At 42.7% G+C, this 19,786-nt stretch overlaps 2 protein-coding genes across 2 annotated transcripts; both read left to right on the forward strand.

Moving 5' to 3' along the window:
- The first annotated feature begins 1,666 nt into the window (after nt 1–1,666).
- Nucleotides 1,667–9,958, forward strand: LOC110858320 (elongation of very long chain fatty acids protein 6). The gene is made up of 8 exons (XM_022107048.2): nt 1,667–3,375; nt 4,935–4,957; nt 5,226–5,322; nt 7,473–7,572; nt 7,654–7,680; nt 8,657–8,722; nt 8,802–8,844; nt 9,579–9,958. The coding sequence occupies exons 1-8, from the start codon at nt 2,945–2,947 to the stop codon at nt 9,701–9,703; spliced, it is 912 nt and encodes a 303-aa protein (XP_021962740.1). The 5' UTR covers nt 1,667–2,944; the 3' UTR covers nt 9,704–9,958.
- Nucleotides 9,959–13,527: 3,569 nt separating this feature from the next.
- LOC110858321 (putative fatty acid elongation protein 3) lies at nt 13,528–19,734 on the forward strand. Its single transcript, XM_022107049.2, has 9 exons — nt 13,528–14,089; nt 14,156–14,197; nt 16,056–16,672; nt 16,759–16,855; nt 18,044–18,060; nt 18,140–18,201; nt 18,283–18,303; nt 18,374–18,509; nt 18,595–19,734. The coding sequence occupies exons 3-9, from the start codon at nt 16,294–16,296 to the stop codon at nt 18,738–18,740; spliced, it is 858 nt and encodes a 285-aa protein (XP_021962741.1). The 5' UTR covers nt 13,528–14,089; nt 14,156–14,197; nt 16,056–16,293; the 3' UTR covers nt 18,741–19,734.
- Nucleotides 19,735–19,786: the final 52 nt, after the last annotated feature.

Below are 19,786 nucleotides of genomic sequence, written 5' to 3' on the forward strand. Positions count from 1 at the left end.
CCATGTTTCGACCCCTCTCCATTCCTCGTCGGTCAGGAAAGGTCAAGAAAATAACATGCGAATCATCTCGATGCTCATCCTTCAATTGTTCTTTCGAACGTTGCATTCATTTCGTGTTGACTAGTCCAATTGATGTCCAATAGATTAGTCAGAGTTGCGCAACAATGGCTACACCATCCAGCAGTAGTGTAGTACCGCAGTAGTCCTATGGACCTCTGGCTCCTGTTAATCTGCTGAGCACAGGAGAGGGAGTACTTGTACTTGAATGCTGACGTGTTTTTTATGGACGTTGAGGGCAGAATTCAAGCGAATATCCCATCGGTCATGAGATAAATGGTTTGGTTGGGATTGGGAAGGAAGTCAATCACTCATGTCTTCATCCACCACATTTTTAACACATTTGCATCATGTATGTAGATGACTTTATGACTTTGACTCTCGCTTCCCCTCATTCATTCTTAATTGTAATTAAATAAATAATTGAGAATTTTTAAGTAAAAGTAAGACAAATGAGGTACACGAAGGTCATTCAATGTCGAGATAAAGTACACAAAACGAGAGGGACGAGTAGAGAAATTGGTTGTTTCGTTGGAAAGAGGCGAGCGAGGGATAACCTTCACCGGGACTTAGCTTTGGTTGGCAGTAGATCGGAATCACTGTCACGCGTGGAGGGAGGAATATGTAGAAGCGCGTCAAATGATAATCTTGACGAATGGCCAGTCGAATTTACCTAAACGCAACTGAGATTTACGTCAAGGTCCTGCTGACCACGAAGCTATGTAGCTGACAATGGAGGTCTCCCATCGTATGCTCACAGATTTGGACCAAACTAGTGTCAATCGAGTACAAATTTAATTAGTATGGAATTTGCAAATAACACTATCTGCCGGTGCGCATGCTTGGCAGAGATATTTGCGTAAAGAGAGAATAAAATACGCCCCAAAGTCGACAAATGTTACACTTTTCAAATTTGTTGCGCGTTTTCTCCTCTTCCGATGCAATTATCTCCGCCATTGAGCACTGGCAGATAGTGTCATTTGCAAGTTTCAGACTAATTTAGTTTGTAATTGATTGGCACCAGTTTCATCAAAATCTTACATTGGGAGACCTCAATTGTGAGTAGAAACCATTCACACACTATTTCATACCCCGAAAGGACTGCAGCTCATCCCCTGTTGGCAAAATCAATTATCGTCAACTCAGATTGCACCGTGTGGCTCGGAAGACAACAAAGAAATGCTGTCACAGTTCAACAACGACGATGCCATGAATTTATGTCAGCGGTAAGCACATTGCTGTGGACTCAAGTTTGCTTTACTTCGAATGTAAACCTTAAATTACGTATATTATGTACTACTCATTTTCATAAATTACTGCTTAAGCACTAGGAAGATGGCAACGGGAAACTTTGTTTTGTCTCCATCAATTATTACCGAGTACACAAACGCGTTAGATCATCAAACGTGTTGTAAATATATCAAGTAAATTCTACTTAACAATGTTTATCAACACCACGACTGCTACGTTTTCGTTCACCACCTGGATGGGCTGATGACATATGCGATCAAAGTTTCAAACAACAGAAATGCCCAGAATTGTAAGTTATGTTTATTGTTAGTCATATTATAAATATAATATAAAAAACTATCAGTCTGCCTCGATTGTGTCAGCAGTTCCGCAATTTATCCCTCCGATTAATTGATCCATGCCATTGGAGGGTGCACATCATACACGACATGTGTTAATCTGAGGCCAGCGAGACTGGCACATTCTCGATAAGTGAGAGAAATATCGGGCCGTTTTAAAGCTGACATGCCGATTGTGAGACAAAGTTGAGATGCAGTGTTAACTGAAGGAAAGTGAAATGAGATTTGAGCGAGGAGTTGATGAATATGAGGTGCTAATGCAGCTGGAACCATCGCCTCATCTCATCCACATACACACGTACGTATTTATCTAAATACGTAGGCTGATGCTGCTGCTCCTTTGAGGAGCCCTTTAACAGGTTCTGTTGTTACGAGGGGTCTTGTTGTGTATGAGCATCTTGTCATGAGCAGCAAAGGCCTGGGTGTCCACCACCAAGGGACGACTCCTCCACTTGACCATTTCAGTTGCTGGCTGCACGATGAGAGGAAAATTGCACATGCATGGCTAGAATTAGCGATGACTACACGAAGCAATTTCCAGATGAAGATTGGTTGATGGGTGGAGATGACATGCAACGTTCCCCTTGTGCCACCTACTACCTATCGACTCCATCCACAGCAGAAAGGGGCCAGTGGTCATATTCATGCACACTCATAATATATATACGATCCAATCCTGCATTTCCTTTTCATTCTCCTCCACCAAGCCACGGCTTTTGGTCAAGCTTTGTTACGCGACGAGGTTTAGTCCACACGTCCCAAATTCAGAGGAAACCTGCCTCCATCGACGGAGAGCTTGTCCAGCAGCGACAATTTCACAAAGTTCACTAACCACACAGGCGTCGTGAATCAGTCGTTCCAATCCAATCGAGTGACACAAAGTTTGATTTGAACCCTTGTCTCATCGATTCAGTGGAAGGAGTTGTAGAAAACTACTAGAAAACTAGCTCCCAAAGTGAGACAAGTATAATTTCTGGTGAATCCGCAAATAGAGATTGCGAGCCCTCGTCCATCGTAAGTAAACAGGTTTTAATGAGACGGGCGACCGTCCGAGCCGGTCGAATTCCAAGATTTTGGTGTATGGAATTCCCTCAATCAGCTCTGAGACGCTGTTCGCCTGGGAGGGAGAGATCGTGGCAGGAGGAGAGCTGCTACTTCCAACCTCGTCTGCACGAGTAACTGGCAAGAGGTGCTCTTGACTCGAATTAACGGGAGTCCAGGAGGAAAGAAAGTTGGATCTGGTATAAATCTGGCCCACGGACGGCCACCACCGCCTCAGTTTTGGCAAAGCCATCAAGATGAACACAACGTTCGCCAACAGCAGCAACTCGGCCTCGTCCTTCCTGGGGACGTACGGTCGGAGTTACTTTGAGAACCCGAACAGCCCCCTGCGAGGGGACGAGTACAAGTGGTTTGTGGAGGTGTCCCCCGTCAACGACCCCTCCTACCTCACCGTCTACACCTGGGAACACTTTGAGCTCACGCGATGGAGGCTCTGGATGGGGCGCAACTGGGCCTGGAGCCTCTACGCCTCCGCCATCTACGTCCTCGCCATTTTCAGTGTACAAAGACTCATGAAGAATCGACAGCCCTTCCAGCTCAGGGGGGCCCTCACCTGCTGGAACCTCATGCTCGCCGCCTTCTCCATCATGGGCTTCCTCAGAACCGCCCCAGAACTCTTCCACGTCCTCAAAAATGAGTCCGGCTTCTACAAGTCCATCTGTGTCAGGTAACCCACCTTTTGCCCCCTTTTTAACCCGCATCTCACCAAAAACGTTCAGCTCATGCTGGACCCATAACAAGCGCGCACAAATTTGCATGTTATCATCAAGGACCACCACCACCACCAACGAGTGGTTGCCATTGCTTCGCAGTGTCGCGTGACGGTCAAGTGTGTGATGACATAATAAGGATTCAAAGGGCTCATTAGTTCAGAGTGGATCAAGTTTTATAAGAACTTGATTTCAGATGTGACAATTGTCGTAATCATTCTTATCTCCATACGTTCGTAGGTTACGTACGTGTGTATATTTAGAAGGGTTGCGTGCAAACCACTTTTTATGCACGCTGTTGGTGGTGCAACGCAATACGAGGAAGGCATCAAGTCCACATGCAGCACTCACAAAGTGTAGCTATTATTTAATTACTGATCATGTCGCAGTTTGTTTCTGTAATCTCATTCTTCGTACCTTTTTATAATCGACTCAGCAACTACACTCACACTTTAAGTGCACATCTAGATATTGGCGAACTATGTATGTAGCTATTCTCCCAAACCACTGACTGCATATGAAAACGGGTCACAAGAAGAAGTGGTAGCAGGAGGTACAGATTTAGATTATTATTAAATTTAGGTTGCCACTTTGGTGTTTCATCATTTTTTAGTGTTTCGCATCTGCGGTGGCAGAGTGAGGGTGGTTGTTGATAGGTTTGTGGAAAAGCAAATCAAGCAAATAGGCAGTTATGTAGATACTTATACCATTTTACCAATTACGATTACCAAGTTGCGCTGGTTCATTTGAACATAATCCGACAAACTGTAATCTGACATTATTATACAAATTAGTGCATCATCCCATTCGTGCCTGATTTGTTGGCACATAGGGAAGCGCAATAAATAATATGAATGGATGATGCTTATCATCACTGGGATAACAACAATTCAACGCGTTTCTTAAGGTTGCTCATTTTTTCAAATCGAATCATTATTATGCATTCATCGTATCGCACTCGGTCCCATGCGATTCGACCAAAAAAAGAGTTGTTTGTAAGTAAAGGGCAACGCATCTTGTTCATCTTTTCATCTGAGGAGAGACGGCAATTCATCTTGTGAGTGAAGTAACACTAATAATGATCACTGTACGATGAAGGAAGTGAAAAGTAACATAGTTGACCGACCGGCTTGTCAATAATAAGCTGTCTGTGATCCCAATTTATCTTGTGAAACATATTGGCTCCTCACTTGGAGCTCATTGTCTTGACCAACCACATTTCCAGCCCCTTGGTTTCTGCAAAGTAGAAGAAAGTAAAAATGGGGCGACGAGTGTTCTTGGACGTGACCTAACTACGAGACCCTCTTGCACCAAATGTCCCCTCTCAACATGTCCCCACACACACGCACACTTCTTTCGACTCCATTTCTCCACTTTGCTTGCACCAATGGCTTGATCCAATATTATTGAAACTAAATATAGCCCAATTTTAAGTTATTTTGACTTTTTCTGTCTTATCTTACTTGTTTCAGTCTTGTGCTTAATTTAATCCGTCGTCTCTTTGTTTGCTTTGCAGAGAGGAGCACAATGCAGCAACAGGTAAATATCGGACCTAGTCCAATCCTCCATGTCCATATGCATGTAGGCAGAGCCGCCTAATCTACCTAGCCAGTGGAAAATATCGCTTAATTGTCTCTTGAAAGGGTGTCATGTAAATGGTCGTCGTAAGTGTGCATGCAATTTGTCGACCTGGCACTTTGACCATCATGCGAATCCAGAGTCCTTGTAACCTTAAGTCCGGAGACGAGCTTGCCTATTTCGCAACACGGCGAAAAGACAGGAGATTAATGACTTGTTGAATTTGCAGCATTTTGGGGATGGTTGATGGCCCTGTCAAAGATGGTCGAGTTGGGAGACACCGCCTTCATCGTACTCAGAAAACAGCCGCTTATCTTTCTGCATTGGTAAGTCCGCGCTAATTCACTCTGAGCAATTATTCGACAATTAGTGACCACGGCTCTGGTCAAGCACACACTCGAGTCCTCAAACACAATCGACTCCTCTACTCACACAAATTATCTGCGCAAAGTAAACTCAAGCCAAAATTCGTTTAAAATTGATGATGGTAAATGGTTTCGAAATGACGAGAGTTGAGGTGCAGGATGCAGTTCGGACACGGTCGTTGGGCGACCTGCACATAAGTACTTGAACCAGTTCATCATAATTAGTTGCAGAGGTGGTGGACGCAAATTGGTGGCCGTCTGAGCAGCATCTGATCTCTTGTAAGCTTTTTAAACCCTAGACTTGGTTTTTTTGTGGTAATATTTTCCTCCTTTCATCGCACTCTAGCCAGAAATTCTTGCTCCTTGACGAGAGCTGCTCATTGTCAGCCTTTCTCTTTCGTTGGGGTTGTGAAATGGGCCCTTGTGAAGGGATTTGGTAAATAGGTTACCGGAACTAGGTTGGGTGACACTGGTGGAAGTCCACTCCACTTCCACCAGTGAGTCGTCAGCAACGGGACTAATAAATATTTTCTCGTTTCATAGAAACAAATAAACGTACGCTGCACCCTTTTCCACCTCAGAATCCTACTTTTCTTCTGGACATGAATGTGGCACACACACACCTTCGCCTAACCCTAAGCATTATTAGAATTCCATCTTCACGACTTTGTGAAGGTAACAAACAAAGGGATTTGTCCACATATAAGGTGAACTTGGCATCTGCGTCGTGTACTTTTCATGCAAATTTATTCACCGGACCACAATTTGGCATTGAATTTGCCAGTCTGTCTGTGAGCACTCAATAAATTCCATGATCTCCTACAATCCAGGATGTTAATGCCCAAAATTACTACCCATTCCCATTAAGGAGTACGTACAGCAAAGTGTTGGGCATTCTTCTTGCTGCTAAGAGAGCCCAATGTGGGAATAGGAAGTGGAACCCACGGTCGCTGCTGGCTCATCTTATCGTCAATGCAACAAGAGTTTATATAAGGACTCACTGGACAAACTAGTTTGGGGGCGAGTATTTCTTCCTCCTCCACAAATGCTCGCCAAACTCCATGCTTACGACCGTCTAGCTGTGTAACAACGTAACAGATAACTTTGGGTGCAGCCAGTTTGTGCTTAAGAATTAATTAATTTGTACTTTGAGATTATCGTAAATACACTTTTGTTACTCACGTCATGTTCGACCAGCGACAAATCTCAGTCACACGTACAACACAGTTACATATTTACGACGACGACTTAATTTTGTGGACATAGGACGACGATGACGCGGTAGGTGGGCAGCTAGGTCAATGTCGACGATTAGTCCTAATGTTGAGAGAGTGGCAAAAACTTATTTTGATTTTTAATCAAGTATTTTATCACCATAAGTTGGGCATCGTGTCATCATGTGACTTCAACTCCTAAATAACCAAAAGTGTGCAAAAAGACTGCTGCTGAAGATTTCGCGATGAAGCAGGTGGTGGCAATTAAGACAAAGATTCAGCAGCATTACTTATTTGCATGCAAGTCTTTTAGGAGACGTGAAATGAGCTGGTCTGTTGGCATGCATGGAAATGTGTTCTCTCTCTGTCCACGTCCAAGTGGTTGAGACGATCAGTTCTGGGATCAAGGAATCAGATCAAAATCTGAGTTAAACGCCAAATTAAGCTCCTTCAAAACGTGGAGTGGATGCGTGTGAGAATTGCCACGTGAGCATAAATTTCGTGGACTGTTTCCTTTTCCAAAACGACAATTAAAATGGATTCAAGGTTGCTCAGATATTATGTGATCTTGCCCAACTCTTCATTATTAACCTGCCACGGCTTGGCGTGGCGTGGCGTGGTGGAGTTAAGAATAATGAATGAGACAAAGTGGTATGCAAATCCTCGCAGATTTATGTATGTATGTCTGCTGGGAAAACCATTCCGTCGTCGTCAATGAACCCTTGTCGTGATAAGTCGTATTAAATATTAGCAGATTTTTGCAATATTTCACCGACTTATACACATGTGCCAGGGTTGGTCTGCACGTAAATATTATGCGGGTCAACTGGTAAATTTGTGGAAATTACCATGTGCTGAAGATGAAGTAGAATGATACTAATTGCTCTTGTCCCTCAGGTATCATCATATCACCGTCCTCGCCTACACGTGGTACACTTACGAAGCTTATGAACCGCCGCTGAGATACTTCATGACCATGAACATGTTCGTACATGCCGTGAGTCCAGTCTTCCACTCATTCCTCAACAATTCCCCAATGAATCCATAATGTGACATGTTTTTAATTCACTAATTACAGTTGATGTATTCCTACTACGCCTTGAAGGTAGTCGCAATTTTTATGCTCTCCAGATTTTTTTGCTTCATTCCTCCCCACTGCTTAATCATTTTTAACGAGATATGGGTTTTCAGATAGTCCCAAAGCCATATCATTGAATATTTAGCTGCTGAATGTAATTGGTGTGATGGGCACTGCTTATGCACATTATGGCGATGCTGAATGCTCACGTTTTTCAAGTATTCCAATGAGTGATTAGTGCATATGGCGGAACACAGGAGTTGATCTCAACGCGCGCGGGCCAAGGTGTCCAACTTCCTAGAGAAATGGAGCCCTTCATTTCGCTGTTGGTCGTCAGCATGCCTGCCTCGTCGCGTCGTCAGGTGACGGGACTTGAGGTGGCAACACACACTCAAACCGGACATCCTCCAACGACGACCAAGTTGTTGCTACGAAGAAGCAGGACGACAATAACTCGCGAGTATCAATTTATTCTGCTTCCTATCGCACTCATTAGTTTTGAGGCTAGGCAGCAGGTTGTCCTTCGTTGAGACATCGATTGGGCATGATGAGCTTCATCACCTTTAAATTCATGGAAGGATTGTTGTTCTTTTTTTCGCCAAGGCAGACCCCAATTACTTCTGCATGTGAATAGGCTACAAAATAATTTAATGAATGTGTTCGCTGCTCATTGTGCAATCTGGGCAAAATTCGGCTGACTTTTGATCGATTGCACAACACTGCATTGTTGGATCTGGATTTGTTTGCTGCTTTTATTTAGTAACTACTTTTTATTAGGAATTTCAATCACAACGCAAAACCTGTCGAGAATTTGGATTGATTTAAGACTGCAAGATTTATAATGATTTATTTGCTTGTGTGCACATACACATGCTCAAGCTGTGCAAGTGCTTAAAACCATTGCTTTTAAAACCAGTCTAATCGACTGAACACTTGAATAAAGGTAAATTGGATTGCTTGCTGATTAAAGAATTGAGTGCTAAAAACAGTCCATTTTTTTCAGTCGCTGAAGGTGCAAATTCCTCGGAATTGGGCTATGATGATAACTTTCCTTCAAATTAGCCAAATGGTACGTATTGTCTGGTCGTAGTTTAATGCCATGAAATTGCTTGTATTTAATTAACATTTAAATTATTTGGTTCCTGCAGGTCGTCGGGGTCACGATCAACATTTACTCGTTGTATGTCAAAGGTGAGGTTTGAGTCTGACCTATGTCATTTTCCCCCGAAACTGGAGATAATACTTATCTCAGAAATTGTCCAACTGCGTGCGTGGCATTACATATAAGCCGACCAAGTTGTAGCCTGTAGCTCGAGAGGACTACTGAATTTCAGATCCAGAATTTCTTCAGTGCCGACTTTTTAAGAAACCTTATAGAGTCGGGCAGGACAATTATCGTGGAATAATCTCCAGTTTTAATTCAGACAGCGTCTGAAGTCTTACGACGTGGTTGAGTCAAAGATAACTTTTTGCCTTACCTTACAACACATTCTCGCAAACTCGTTAATTTTGCAGAATGTTGCAAAACCGTTTTTTTGTGTTTTGTCTTTCCATTTCACAATGACACGTGAGGATGGTTATGTAGCTGTCCATCAGCATAAACCTTGACATAATATGTAGCCACAATTTTGTCACCCTTGAAATCGAGGGAAAAAGTCGTGTTCATCATCCTCATGTCGTACGTGTGCAGTTGTGTACGTATGAGTATGCACTCTGATGAGCCTGTCGTACAAGATGGTTGGTGACCAAATGCATTTATGCAAATCCCGAGTTATTATGACACAGGCGTTGTAAATGAGATGGTTTCCTACGATTAATTAACTGCCTGCCTCGCCAGAAGCATACGTAAACCTCATTATTATTGTTGTTATTGTGCGTGCTGCAGTTTTTGATTTTTACCAAGTTTTTCTTGTGCCTTTTTTCAGCCATGAATGTGCCATGTACTCTGGGCTGGGAGAACATGAACATTGCCCTCACGATGTACGCCTCCTACTTCGTCCTATTCGCCAACTTCTTCCACAGGTCCTACATGAAGGCAAAGCTGGCTTAACGTGACAACGTCGTCCCAAACTCTGCAGCACGGAGATGCCCCCTTCCTCCTCGCCTCCACTCATCAACCTACAGAGTTCTTCACGCCTTCTAATTACCTAGATTTACTTAATTACTTCTTAATTGTGATGTTTGATTGTTGCTCGAATCTTACGACGATATGTTCCCCTTTGTATTCCCCTCGATATCCCCCCACGAGTTCTTGTGCCGAATGATGTTGAAGTGTACAATATTGGGATGCGACTGAGGAGGACAACCCTTCACCGACAGAATCACCGATCTTGATGCCCTTTGGATATATTGTGGTACTAGGTGAGTCTAGCAAAAGTGAAGGAGGATTTCATTCCATGGCCCCATTTGCGCCCGCCACACCCACTCAAAGGTGCGAAAAACACGAAAAATACCCTGTTTTCGTTCACTAAAAAAATCACCAAAAATCCTATTTTGATCGGATTTTCATAATTTATACGTTTTTGTGATCATAGATAGTTGCTTTATCACATCCAATAGCAAACTCAATTTTTTCAATTTTTTGAGTATTTTCGAAAATTTCCTGACCAGGGGTATGCCTTCGAAAAAAATCAAAATTTCAAAAAAATTGAGTTTGCTATTGGATATGATAAAGCAACTATCTATGATCACAAAAACGTATAAATTATGAAAATCCGATCAAAATAGGATTTTTGGTGATTTTTTTAGTGAACGAAAACAGGGTATTTTTCGTGTTTTTCGCACCTTTGAGTGGGTGTGGCGGGCGCAAATGGGGCCATGGAATGAAATCCTCCTTCACTTTTGCTAGACTCACCTAGTACCACAATATATCCAAAGGGCATCAAGATCGGTGATTCTGTCGGTGAAGGGTTGTCCTCCTGAGCATGCTTCGAGGGCAGGGGACGAATGCTTACATAATTTTACATTACTTTTGTTGTTACTGTGTTGTTGTCTACTGCCAGGAGAAAAACTGTAACTCAAAATCTGCCCACATCCAACATTAGTTAACGTAATTTGGCCTGCAATTTTTGCAATTTGCAATGTAATATAGGGAACTTTTGGATACCGCCATTACAATTTTTGAGTTTTGCATAAGACTGACAATCAATTCTGGTTTGCACCGTTGACTTGAATGCACAGGTTGCCATTATATTTTAGTTAATTCCACATATCTGTAATGCTAAATAATATTATAATTAGTATAGTAGTGTATTTGGCAGAAAAAATGGTCCCTGCACTCTACATGCATACACTCATTTCCTCCAATAATATGCAAATATATAAAAACGACGCGGATGGAAATGAGTGAAATGACACTGGAGACATGTAAATACTGATTTGCTTCAGCGATACGTATTTACTCACGCTGGTTTGCCCGAGGTCCGTGGTTATGCTATGCTGTGTCCGAGAATAGCATAGAATAATCCATCTGATCTAACATCACCGTATGGATATTTAGACAATAATTATGTATATACGTTACGTGTACATTTTGCAAAATTAGTCAGATTGTTGTAATTAAGTAATAAGTAAGTTAATTCTTAAGCCATAAGTCGTACATAGATATTTCTGTGAATTGTCACAGGATTTCAGCCGAGGTTCACATTATTTCGAATCTGTCTGCAATTCCGACCAAGGAAAAGAAGCATGCGTCACAGGTGCTTAAATACCGTTCATTTTTCAAACTTTGTAACTAATTGCTATTGTATAACTTTAATGCTGACGGTTTAGAAATAAAGAAGGGATCGGTGTGTGAGACACGATGACAATAATTTTCCATGAAAAACCCACAACTCAGAACTTTACTATTCTATCCTTGACATAGTTGTAGCATCTCCAAAATCAGAACTTGTCATTTGCATCGGAACATTCGTAATCGTGATAAACACCGAATCCCACTTGATCACTCCAATCAGACCACGAGCGTTGAACATAATACAAGCAGACGTATTTGCTTATAGCGTTGACGTAGCAAAAGTTGCGTAAGTTTTCCAGTATAAAAACTTGTGCATGTTTTTATGTGAGCGAGAAGGAAGAGAACTGCATGGCTCACGCGAAATTGAGAGGGGTCTAATCTTATCGGTGTTACCGGCTGTAATATAAATACGAGAGCCATGTTTCACCTTTCCAGCCAACTCTGTACGTACAGCGAGACGCCAGGGTAATGGATTCCCTTATCAATTCCATGATACGTACACCCTGTTTGCAGGAGACGGAAAATGTGATGAGGACAAGTACCGACTGGGTTCAGACTCCTCTACATCCGATTGGGTAATCGGGTATTGAGCTACATATTTATGTTTTTGGAAGGGTGCCTACATTTGGTGTCCTTATGCCTTATAGGAAATTGGGTGGAGAAGGGATGGGGCGCAAAAAAGCTGCCGTAAAGACCATACGCATTTATCCGCCAATAACCACCACCGACCTTATTGTTCTGCGTGCTTCGGGTGCAGCGACTGCCTTCTGACTTGCATCCGCCCATCCATCGATTCATTCTCATTTCAACGTCTGCAAACCACCATTAATCATCATCGTTTAGGCACTCAGGACGGATTAAAACTGCAGCATCAATCCTCACCAATGACCACGGGAACACGGCACGAGTGGATGAATTATCATGCGAGCCAGTTAAAAAAGGCCGCTGAAGTAAAGAGTCATCATAATTCATGCACAAAGCACCATGATGATGCGTGTCCACTTTGCAATATTAAGAAAGAGGTCAATACAAATACTTGGAAAGTCCTTGGCATGTCCTCTTGAGGGCCTAATAATAACACCACCACTCGTCCCCACACTTTCGCTGCGGACGTGCATTTTATAATATCGAGAGTGAGAATAGGCGAGCTTCTGCATTAACCGCGACACGACAGAACTCTGCCGACGGGTGTAAACGGCAGTGGTGAATGTGTCCAACCTGAATTAACCAGTGCGTTTTTCCTGGCTGGACAAGAAATAAGTCTGTCTGCTACTGACAACGAGGTCTGGTGTGGGCATTAAATATTTGTACGTCTACGTGTAAAGTGCATGAAATCCTCATGAAATGGGAGAATGACGTGCGTGTTGAGGTAACTTGGCCGTCGACACACACAATCCACACGGTCCCCTCGTACACACATACGATGACACATACCTACGTATACGTACTGCTCGGAAGGAAGGGTACCAGGCTGGGTGGCAAAACCATGCAACGCTAATTCCAGTAAACAACACTGCAAGGTTAACTAAACAACTCGCTGGATTTCATATCTAGGAGGCAGACGGGTAGGCAGTCATTTCCAGCCTTTGTTAAAGCTGCCTCACGTTCGGCATACCCGGGTAACTGACACTGGACAGCTACATACATATATGGCCGGTATGAGTACATAGATATGCAAACAGGAGGAGAAAGCCAGGGGCCGTCAATACAGGGCTGTTGCGAATGGATATGCACTTTCGGTTTACAGGTCGAGATAATTCCAGAGTTCGCGTCAGTAGTGCCACAAAAGTTTTGCTGTAGTGTTTTTCAGACATTGAAACCTCGCACATTTTTTTAGAAGGCAGTTGAAGACTGAGCCAGGCAGATCTGATAAACGGGCTGCTGGTGAGAGTGATCCGGTTAAATGTGTACTGAAGTGTACTTACTCCGAGAGTAGCCTGCACACGTTGGTGGCGAGGGAGACCTACTGTCCCGGAGTGAGTTCCAAGTGAACGCTCCTGAAAAGTGAGTCGTTTTTTGGGGAGTGAAGTAGGAATTCATGAAAGAAGCCGATTCGGGTTCGGGCGAATTTGAGCATCAGTAAATGTCGCTGACTGATCCCGAGTGCTCAGCTGAATTTCGGAGTTCTTGTGTCAGAGGACCACACAAATCGCATCCCAGTGAGTGCCGTGCCCATTTCATTGCTCTCACCATCCAAGGCTTGAGAGCCGACTTATTACTGATAACTCCAACTATTTCCCCCCCCCCCGTCCCCGTCTTCAGCTCATCCAAACATTAGTTCGTAATTTCGAAAGGGTTCCTGTTCCTCGAAAATCAGGGGAAACCTTGCTCCCGTCAACCTACATATGTACACACGCCGTACAGCCCTGCTTGTTTGTGAGCAGAATTTGGAGAGGTTGTTGAGACCGGCTTGAATAATTCAGGAGGAAGTGAAAGGGAATGACGATGATTAAGTCACATGACTACGCGTCGGACTAAATTACTCTGCTGCTGAAACAATTTGGACGTGTCAGTCGTTGGAGGGCGAGGAAGATGAGCAGGACGCAATTTCCCTGTCATCAGTCTTTTCTGCCTCACTCAGGAGCCTACCTGACCAGTAATAATCCCAACAAGTCGCCTCCTCAGCCACGACCACGAAAGAGTTCCACTAACAATCAACCTTTGTTGTGACAAACTCCAAAAGTGCGAGGACAGCAATCGGTCAGTTTTCTAGTATCAAACAAGTGTAAACATGTTCACCCAAAAATACCACAATTTTCTCCTCAGTTTGTGACACTTGTTCCACCGCTATTTTCCTATTGCTCCCAGGTAACTCTACTTTCACTTAAATGATTTAAGTCAATCTTGAGCATTTGCATATCTCTGGTAAAAAAAAACTTCATGCACAAACCAGACAATTGATGGGTGTGTGTGTGTTATATTTATGTCCACGTTTCCATCGCGTGGATTGTCTCATCTCATCCCCATGGACCAAGAATGAGGAGTTGCATTTCGCAGGATGAGCAGATATTGGCAAAAGCGTCGTTCCATCGCCTTAGCACTGCAGCCATTTGAATCGAATGGTGGTAGCTCAAAGAGAGGTGTGAATGTTTCAAAATTATGTGAGCACACAATTAATGCGCTCCACTCCACGTTGTGCTAATAAATGGCTGGTAACTAAATAGCTCAATGTGTTTACTTGAGGACGAGGAGGCAGAGACGGCCGGCTGTGTGTGAGACAATGAGCTGCATATTTGAATACAATATCATCAGTAAGTGTCGTTGGCTAATATTCCACCGTCTACGGTACAGGGTGCGCTACCACGTTTACTCATTCGCTAAAACTGTGTGACTGTAACGAAATTGCTGATGAGGTAGTAGATCAAATCTGGGTGCACTCGGCAGCAGAGCATAAATATGCACCTACTAATAGTGAGAATGGAATACTAAAATGTTGACGTATTACTCCGTACTTACGGGTTGGCCATTCGTAAAACAATGTTCAGTTGCCCGTGATTAGGTCCACAGAAATATTGGACAGTTGTTAGTTATCCCATCTCTGGAGGAGTTACGGGCTCATTCCACTCGCTCAGTGCCATTTGGTACTCTTTATGGAATAGCAATCCTTAACAGATCGCTCATATCTGGATACTCTTCTGACGTATCTGCATTGGAAATGGCAAGTGAGTTGCACACCCACAAAATTCCAACCTCGGACTATTAAATCACTCGACTATTAAATTTCATGCAAATTAATATGCAACATAAAAAAGCTCCAGTTATCTATGTGTCTCATTTTGCGTTTCGTATACACATCTCTGGTTCATTTAGTACAAATATTAAGGGAATGCACGTGCCGATTCCTTGCAGATATCTTACCATTTTATATGCGGTCTAGCACCTAATTTAAATTGAAAACCAACTTCAGTATAGCGAGTTGCAAGAATGTTTCGGATTTTATTTAGTTGTGCGAGTGGGGGTTCCGATAACACTTCATGTTCAGCTGCATGACTGTCCTACATGCAAATATTCTGCAATGTTCCAACCACTACTTTGTTCTCCCGTGCAAAATTCAGATTTTTTACAAGCACTGCACAATTGCATTGAACATGTATGTAATAATAATGGTGCAAAAATGCCACCACGATCCAGCGCCAATGAAAGGGATTGTAAATGGGCTTTTTGTTTACAAAATGGCAGGCGTGTCATATCCACCACTTTGCTCGTAGCAGGAGTTGCAGGAGTAATTTCCTGGAGAATTGCAAAAGTGGTACGTGTCCGTAGACTGGCTTACTATTTGGCAGAGCGTTGTTTAATTCCACGGGCACTGACTTATTTGTAGCCTTGCATTTGTCGTTCATATGAACGGTATACAAATATTGCCGTAATTAAGCCACTCCATCCACTCAGAGCAAGTCTCTTCCGAACTGATTCAGTTTCAGTGCATGGCGTGCAGTACAGCAGATTCCTGGTGCCGAGCTCTCATTATGTGGGTTCATATTTTTCTTGGGATGAGACAGGGAGAAGATACACATGCATGGAGAGGTGTATGTATATGTACGTGTTATGTGCAGGTGGTGTGGGTGGCAGAGTTACGAACTCTGATAGATATTCTAATCTATGTACCGGATTCCAATGTTGATACAAGATAAATTGACTCATTCAGTCCTTTCGTTCACCATTCCAGGTGCAGTCCGAGAACATTGCTGGCCAAAGTAGACCAGCATTCACTCTGCGACCTACTACAACTCCCAACTTGCCTTTGGTCCTAAGTTCACTGGTCTCCTGCCACCGGTTTTTTCTCACATTTTCATACGTCCACCCCAAGAAAGCCCCCTCATTGACACTCCACCACCAATGAAGATTTGACAGGAGGGTGGACAAGTTGTTTGTTGGTGCGGCCCGGTGACTCAAAAAGTGCGAACATGGCGGCGTCGCTGAATGTGAGCGAGGGGAGCGACACGTTTGTGGAGGTGTTTCCCATAATTTCGCCGGGATACTTGACTGTGTACGACTGGGAGGTGGTGGAGCTCACGGACCTGCGGCGCTGGGTGGGTCAGAACTGGAAGGTGTCAATCTACGCCTCTGTGATTTATGTCATTCTCATCTACCTCGGCCAAAGCTGGATGAAGAATCGGCCTGCGTACAATCTCCGGTCGTGGCTCACCTCGTGGAACATCGTCCTCGCCCTCTTCTCCCTCATCGGCTTCGCCAGGACCTTCCCAGAAATCTGGCATGTCATCAATGAACCCCATGGATTCTACATTTCAGTCTGCACAAGACAAGAGCACAACGCGGCCACGGGTACCTAGACCACTCAAATCACTATTCTATATTCCTCCTTTTTCTGCCATGCGAAATTATAATCATTTGCACAATTTGCATTTCAGCCTGCTGGGGATTTCTTATGACAATGTCGAAATTAATTGAGTTAGGAGACACTGCATTTATCGTACTGAGGAAGCAACCACTGCGGTTTCTCCACTGGTGAGTACTCGCATTATAATTTACCCATCCTGTCCCCTCTTCCTTGATGGAAACAATATCAACTGGTGCCCACCTTTGCCAGCCACAAGCTATTTATTTATCTCCCGATGTATGTAGAAAAAATGTATCAGTCAAGTGAAACGAAAGTCATGCTTTGGAATTCGGTATGTATGTACATACTCCTCGCTTGGTGCTTGGTGGCGGTGACGAATGGAGTAGATAAAGAGAAAGTTTGTTGGACTCAGGGAACATTTAGGCATGAATAATTTAGGACGTTTGAAAGAAACCGATAATTTAGGAACGGGATGAGTCATTTTTTATTCCTGGCCCGGCATGAATGGTGCAATGTCTCACTCTGATTATCTCGTCCAACGAGCGAGTGAAGTACCTGGGATAAATGGCAATCTCGAGTGCAGAGACGAGTACTCAATATGTGTGTTATCATGCACATGTCCTGGCCTTCCATGTGATGACAGTTGCTGACACCTGCTGACGGTTGATAACCATTCAAATCGACCGAAATAGTACCTGACCTGGAGGTCCAAATCCAATGTTCTAAATAAATTGCGCATAGCTCCAGCACAATTAACTATTTGTAGCATTACTCACGGTGTCAGGGGGCATATTTAATATTAACTTGATATTTTATTTGCAAGCTTTCGTTAGCACACGGCATAGCTTCTTCAGGCAAGCATCGGTTTTAGGAAAAGTTTGTGCACAAGTTTATTTTATTTTTTTATATAGTTAGGATTTATTTTAATTGTGGTGATTATATTAAAAAATGTATTTAATTAGAATTAATTATCGAATTCCTAGAAGTATTTATTACTTGGGCTGCTGAAGTGGTGTGGAGAAATGGCACACGAGATGCGGCTTTCTGTTTAGTGAATGGGCTGCGTTGCGTTGGCTCGATAATTAGCACATTCCTTCTAACTGGCTGAGATTGCAAAGAGTGAAAATCACACCACTTTCGCCCTCTCCTCTCGTGCCTCTGCCTCCTCCTTGATACATATGTTGCAGAGTGCAAGGGAATGATAACCATATCTCGCTAAGTGCAGACGTGTAGGGAAATATCTCACAGGTCGCATCGACGTCATATGATGACCCATTTATTGTTCTATTTCAACCCTTAAATGTTTTTGCATGTTGATGGCTGGGCTAATTTATTCCCGTGTGTTCTTATTGCAGGTATCACCACATAACAGGTAGGTTATTAGGGAGCAGTGTTACACATTTGTCCTTACATGTTCTCAGCAGGTTAACAGGTGTTGTCCTTTGTCACAGTTTTTATATACACGTGGTCAACCTACGAAGACTATGAGCCATCCCTCCGGTGGTTTATGACGGTAAGAGCTCGTAAAAGTACATAAGCTCGACTTGTCTCAATTTCTTACTTTGCTGATATCTCTTTGATTGCGTCCTTTCAGATGAACATGGCCGTACACGCCGTAAGTCTCACTTGAACAAATATTTGAAATATTATGTGGTCATTTTTGTGAAGGAGTGGTCGTGTTGCAGTTGATGTACACCTATTACACGCTCCGTGCCATGCGAGTGAGAGTCCCCCGACAGTTCGCCATGATTGTCACGTGCTTGCAAATTAGCCAGATGATCTTTGGCGTCTTCATTAACTTGTACACCGTCTGGGTCAAACGTAAGATGGGCATTTCACAAGTTCATTTTCATGCGCTTCGTGGATGGGTGGATGAAATTGAAAATTATGCAAATTATTTATTCAGGAAACGGGCATGACTGTGTTCGTCGGGACGAGGTTATCCAACTCGCCCTCCTGATGTACGTGTCCTACTTCATCCTATTCGCCAACTTTTTCTACCAATCTTATCTCAAGTCCTCGCCAAAGTCGCTTAAACAGAAACAAAAGTAAAATAAAGACAAAAAATCCCTTTCTTCAGTTCCGTCTGTTCTCTCCCCAGTCATTTCATGTTCAGTTCTTTATTCGGTGCATTTCTTTCAATTCCAACACCAAATTTACCCCTCGGAATATGTTTAATACACACACATATTTTATAAGAAGTTTGTACAAATGTGACATTTTTTTACACGACCTCAAGATCAAAAGGAAATATTTTAACAAACTCACAAATCCCGACCCTATAAGCATTAAGGGTGAACAAACAATCAGGTAGCAATTTTTCATGGTTGTAAAACTAACCTGATTCCATTGGGCATTAAACCGATTGCATTGTGAGACGAATCAGTGTTGATTTTGCAAACATGAGAGAAACTCCATGCCAAAGAATTTTTGAATTGATCCCCGAAATTCATTTTCTATATTACTAGTTCCTTAATTAATATATATTTGGTTGCTTTTTGGTGGGGGGAAATTGGATTATCGTAATTATGAATTATATAAATATGTATGTAGCTTGTTACTCAATCACCAATATTATTATGAGTGTGTCGTTCGAGATTAATAGTCACTGGTCGCTTTGCTGCAAAGGGCAAAGTTTTTAAGAAATTTTAGAGTATCCTTGTGATGTTTAGTATTTACTTATTGATGAGATATGTAGTGAAGTGAGCTACTACATACACGACGATCTCCATGAACAATATTATGTCGAGGTGTTTTTTGAAAGAACATTAATTTTGTATGGAATTTTATTTTATTTTTTTTCGTGGTGATGACGAATACGTTTTAAAACATTGATGTTGTACAATAATGCAGATTATGTTACAAATTACAAAAACCTTACATACTTATTTACTTGTGACGAGTTTATTGTCGTCATAAAATGAAGCCGAAGTGTGTATGTACATACGTACCTCGATCCTGCTGAACCTATCAAGTTTTGCTTCAGCAGAGTATAGATGCCTTCAGAAATTTCAACATTAGAATAAAAATAAATCGTTTTAAAGCTGAATTTCTTTACACAAGTGTTTCATTTCGCATGATTTTAGTCAAGGTAAAAA

Source organism: Folsomia candida, unplaced genomic scaffold, assembly GCF_002217175.1.
Source record: "Folsomia candida strain VU population unplaced genomic scaffold, ASM221717v1 Fcan01_Sc021, whole genome shotgun sequence".
NCBI lineage: Eukaryota > Metazoa > Arthropoda > Collembola > Entomobryomorpha > Isotomidae > Folsomia > Folsomia candida.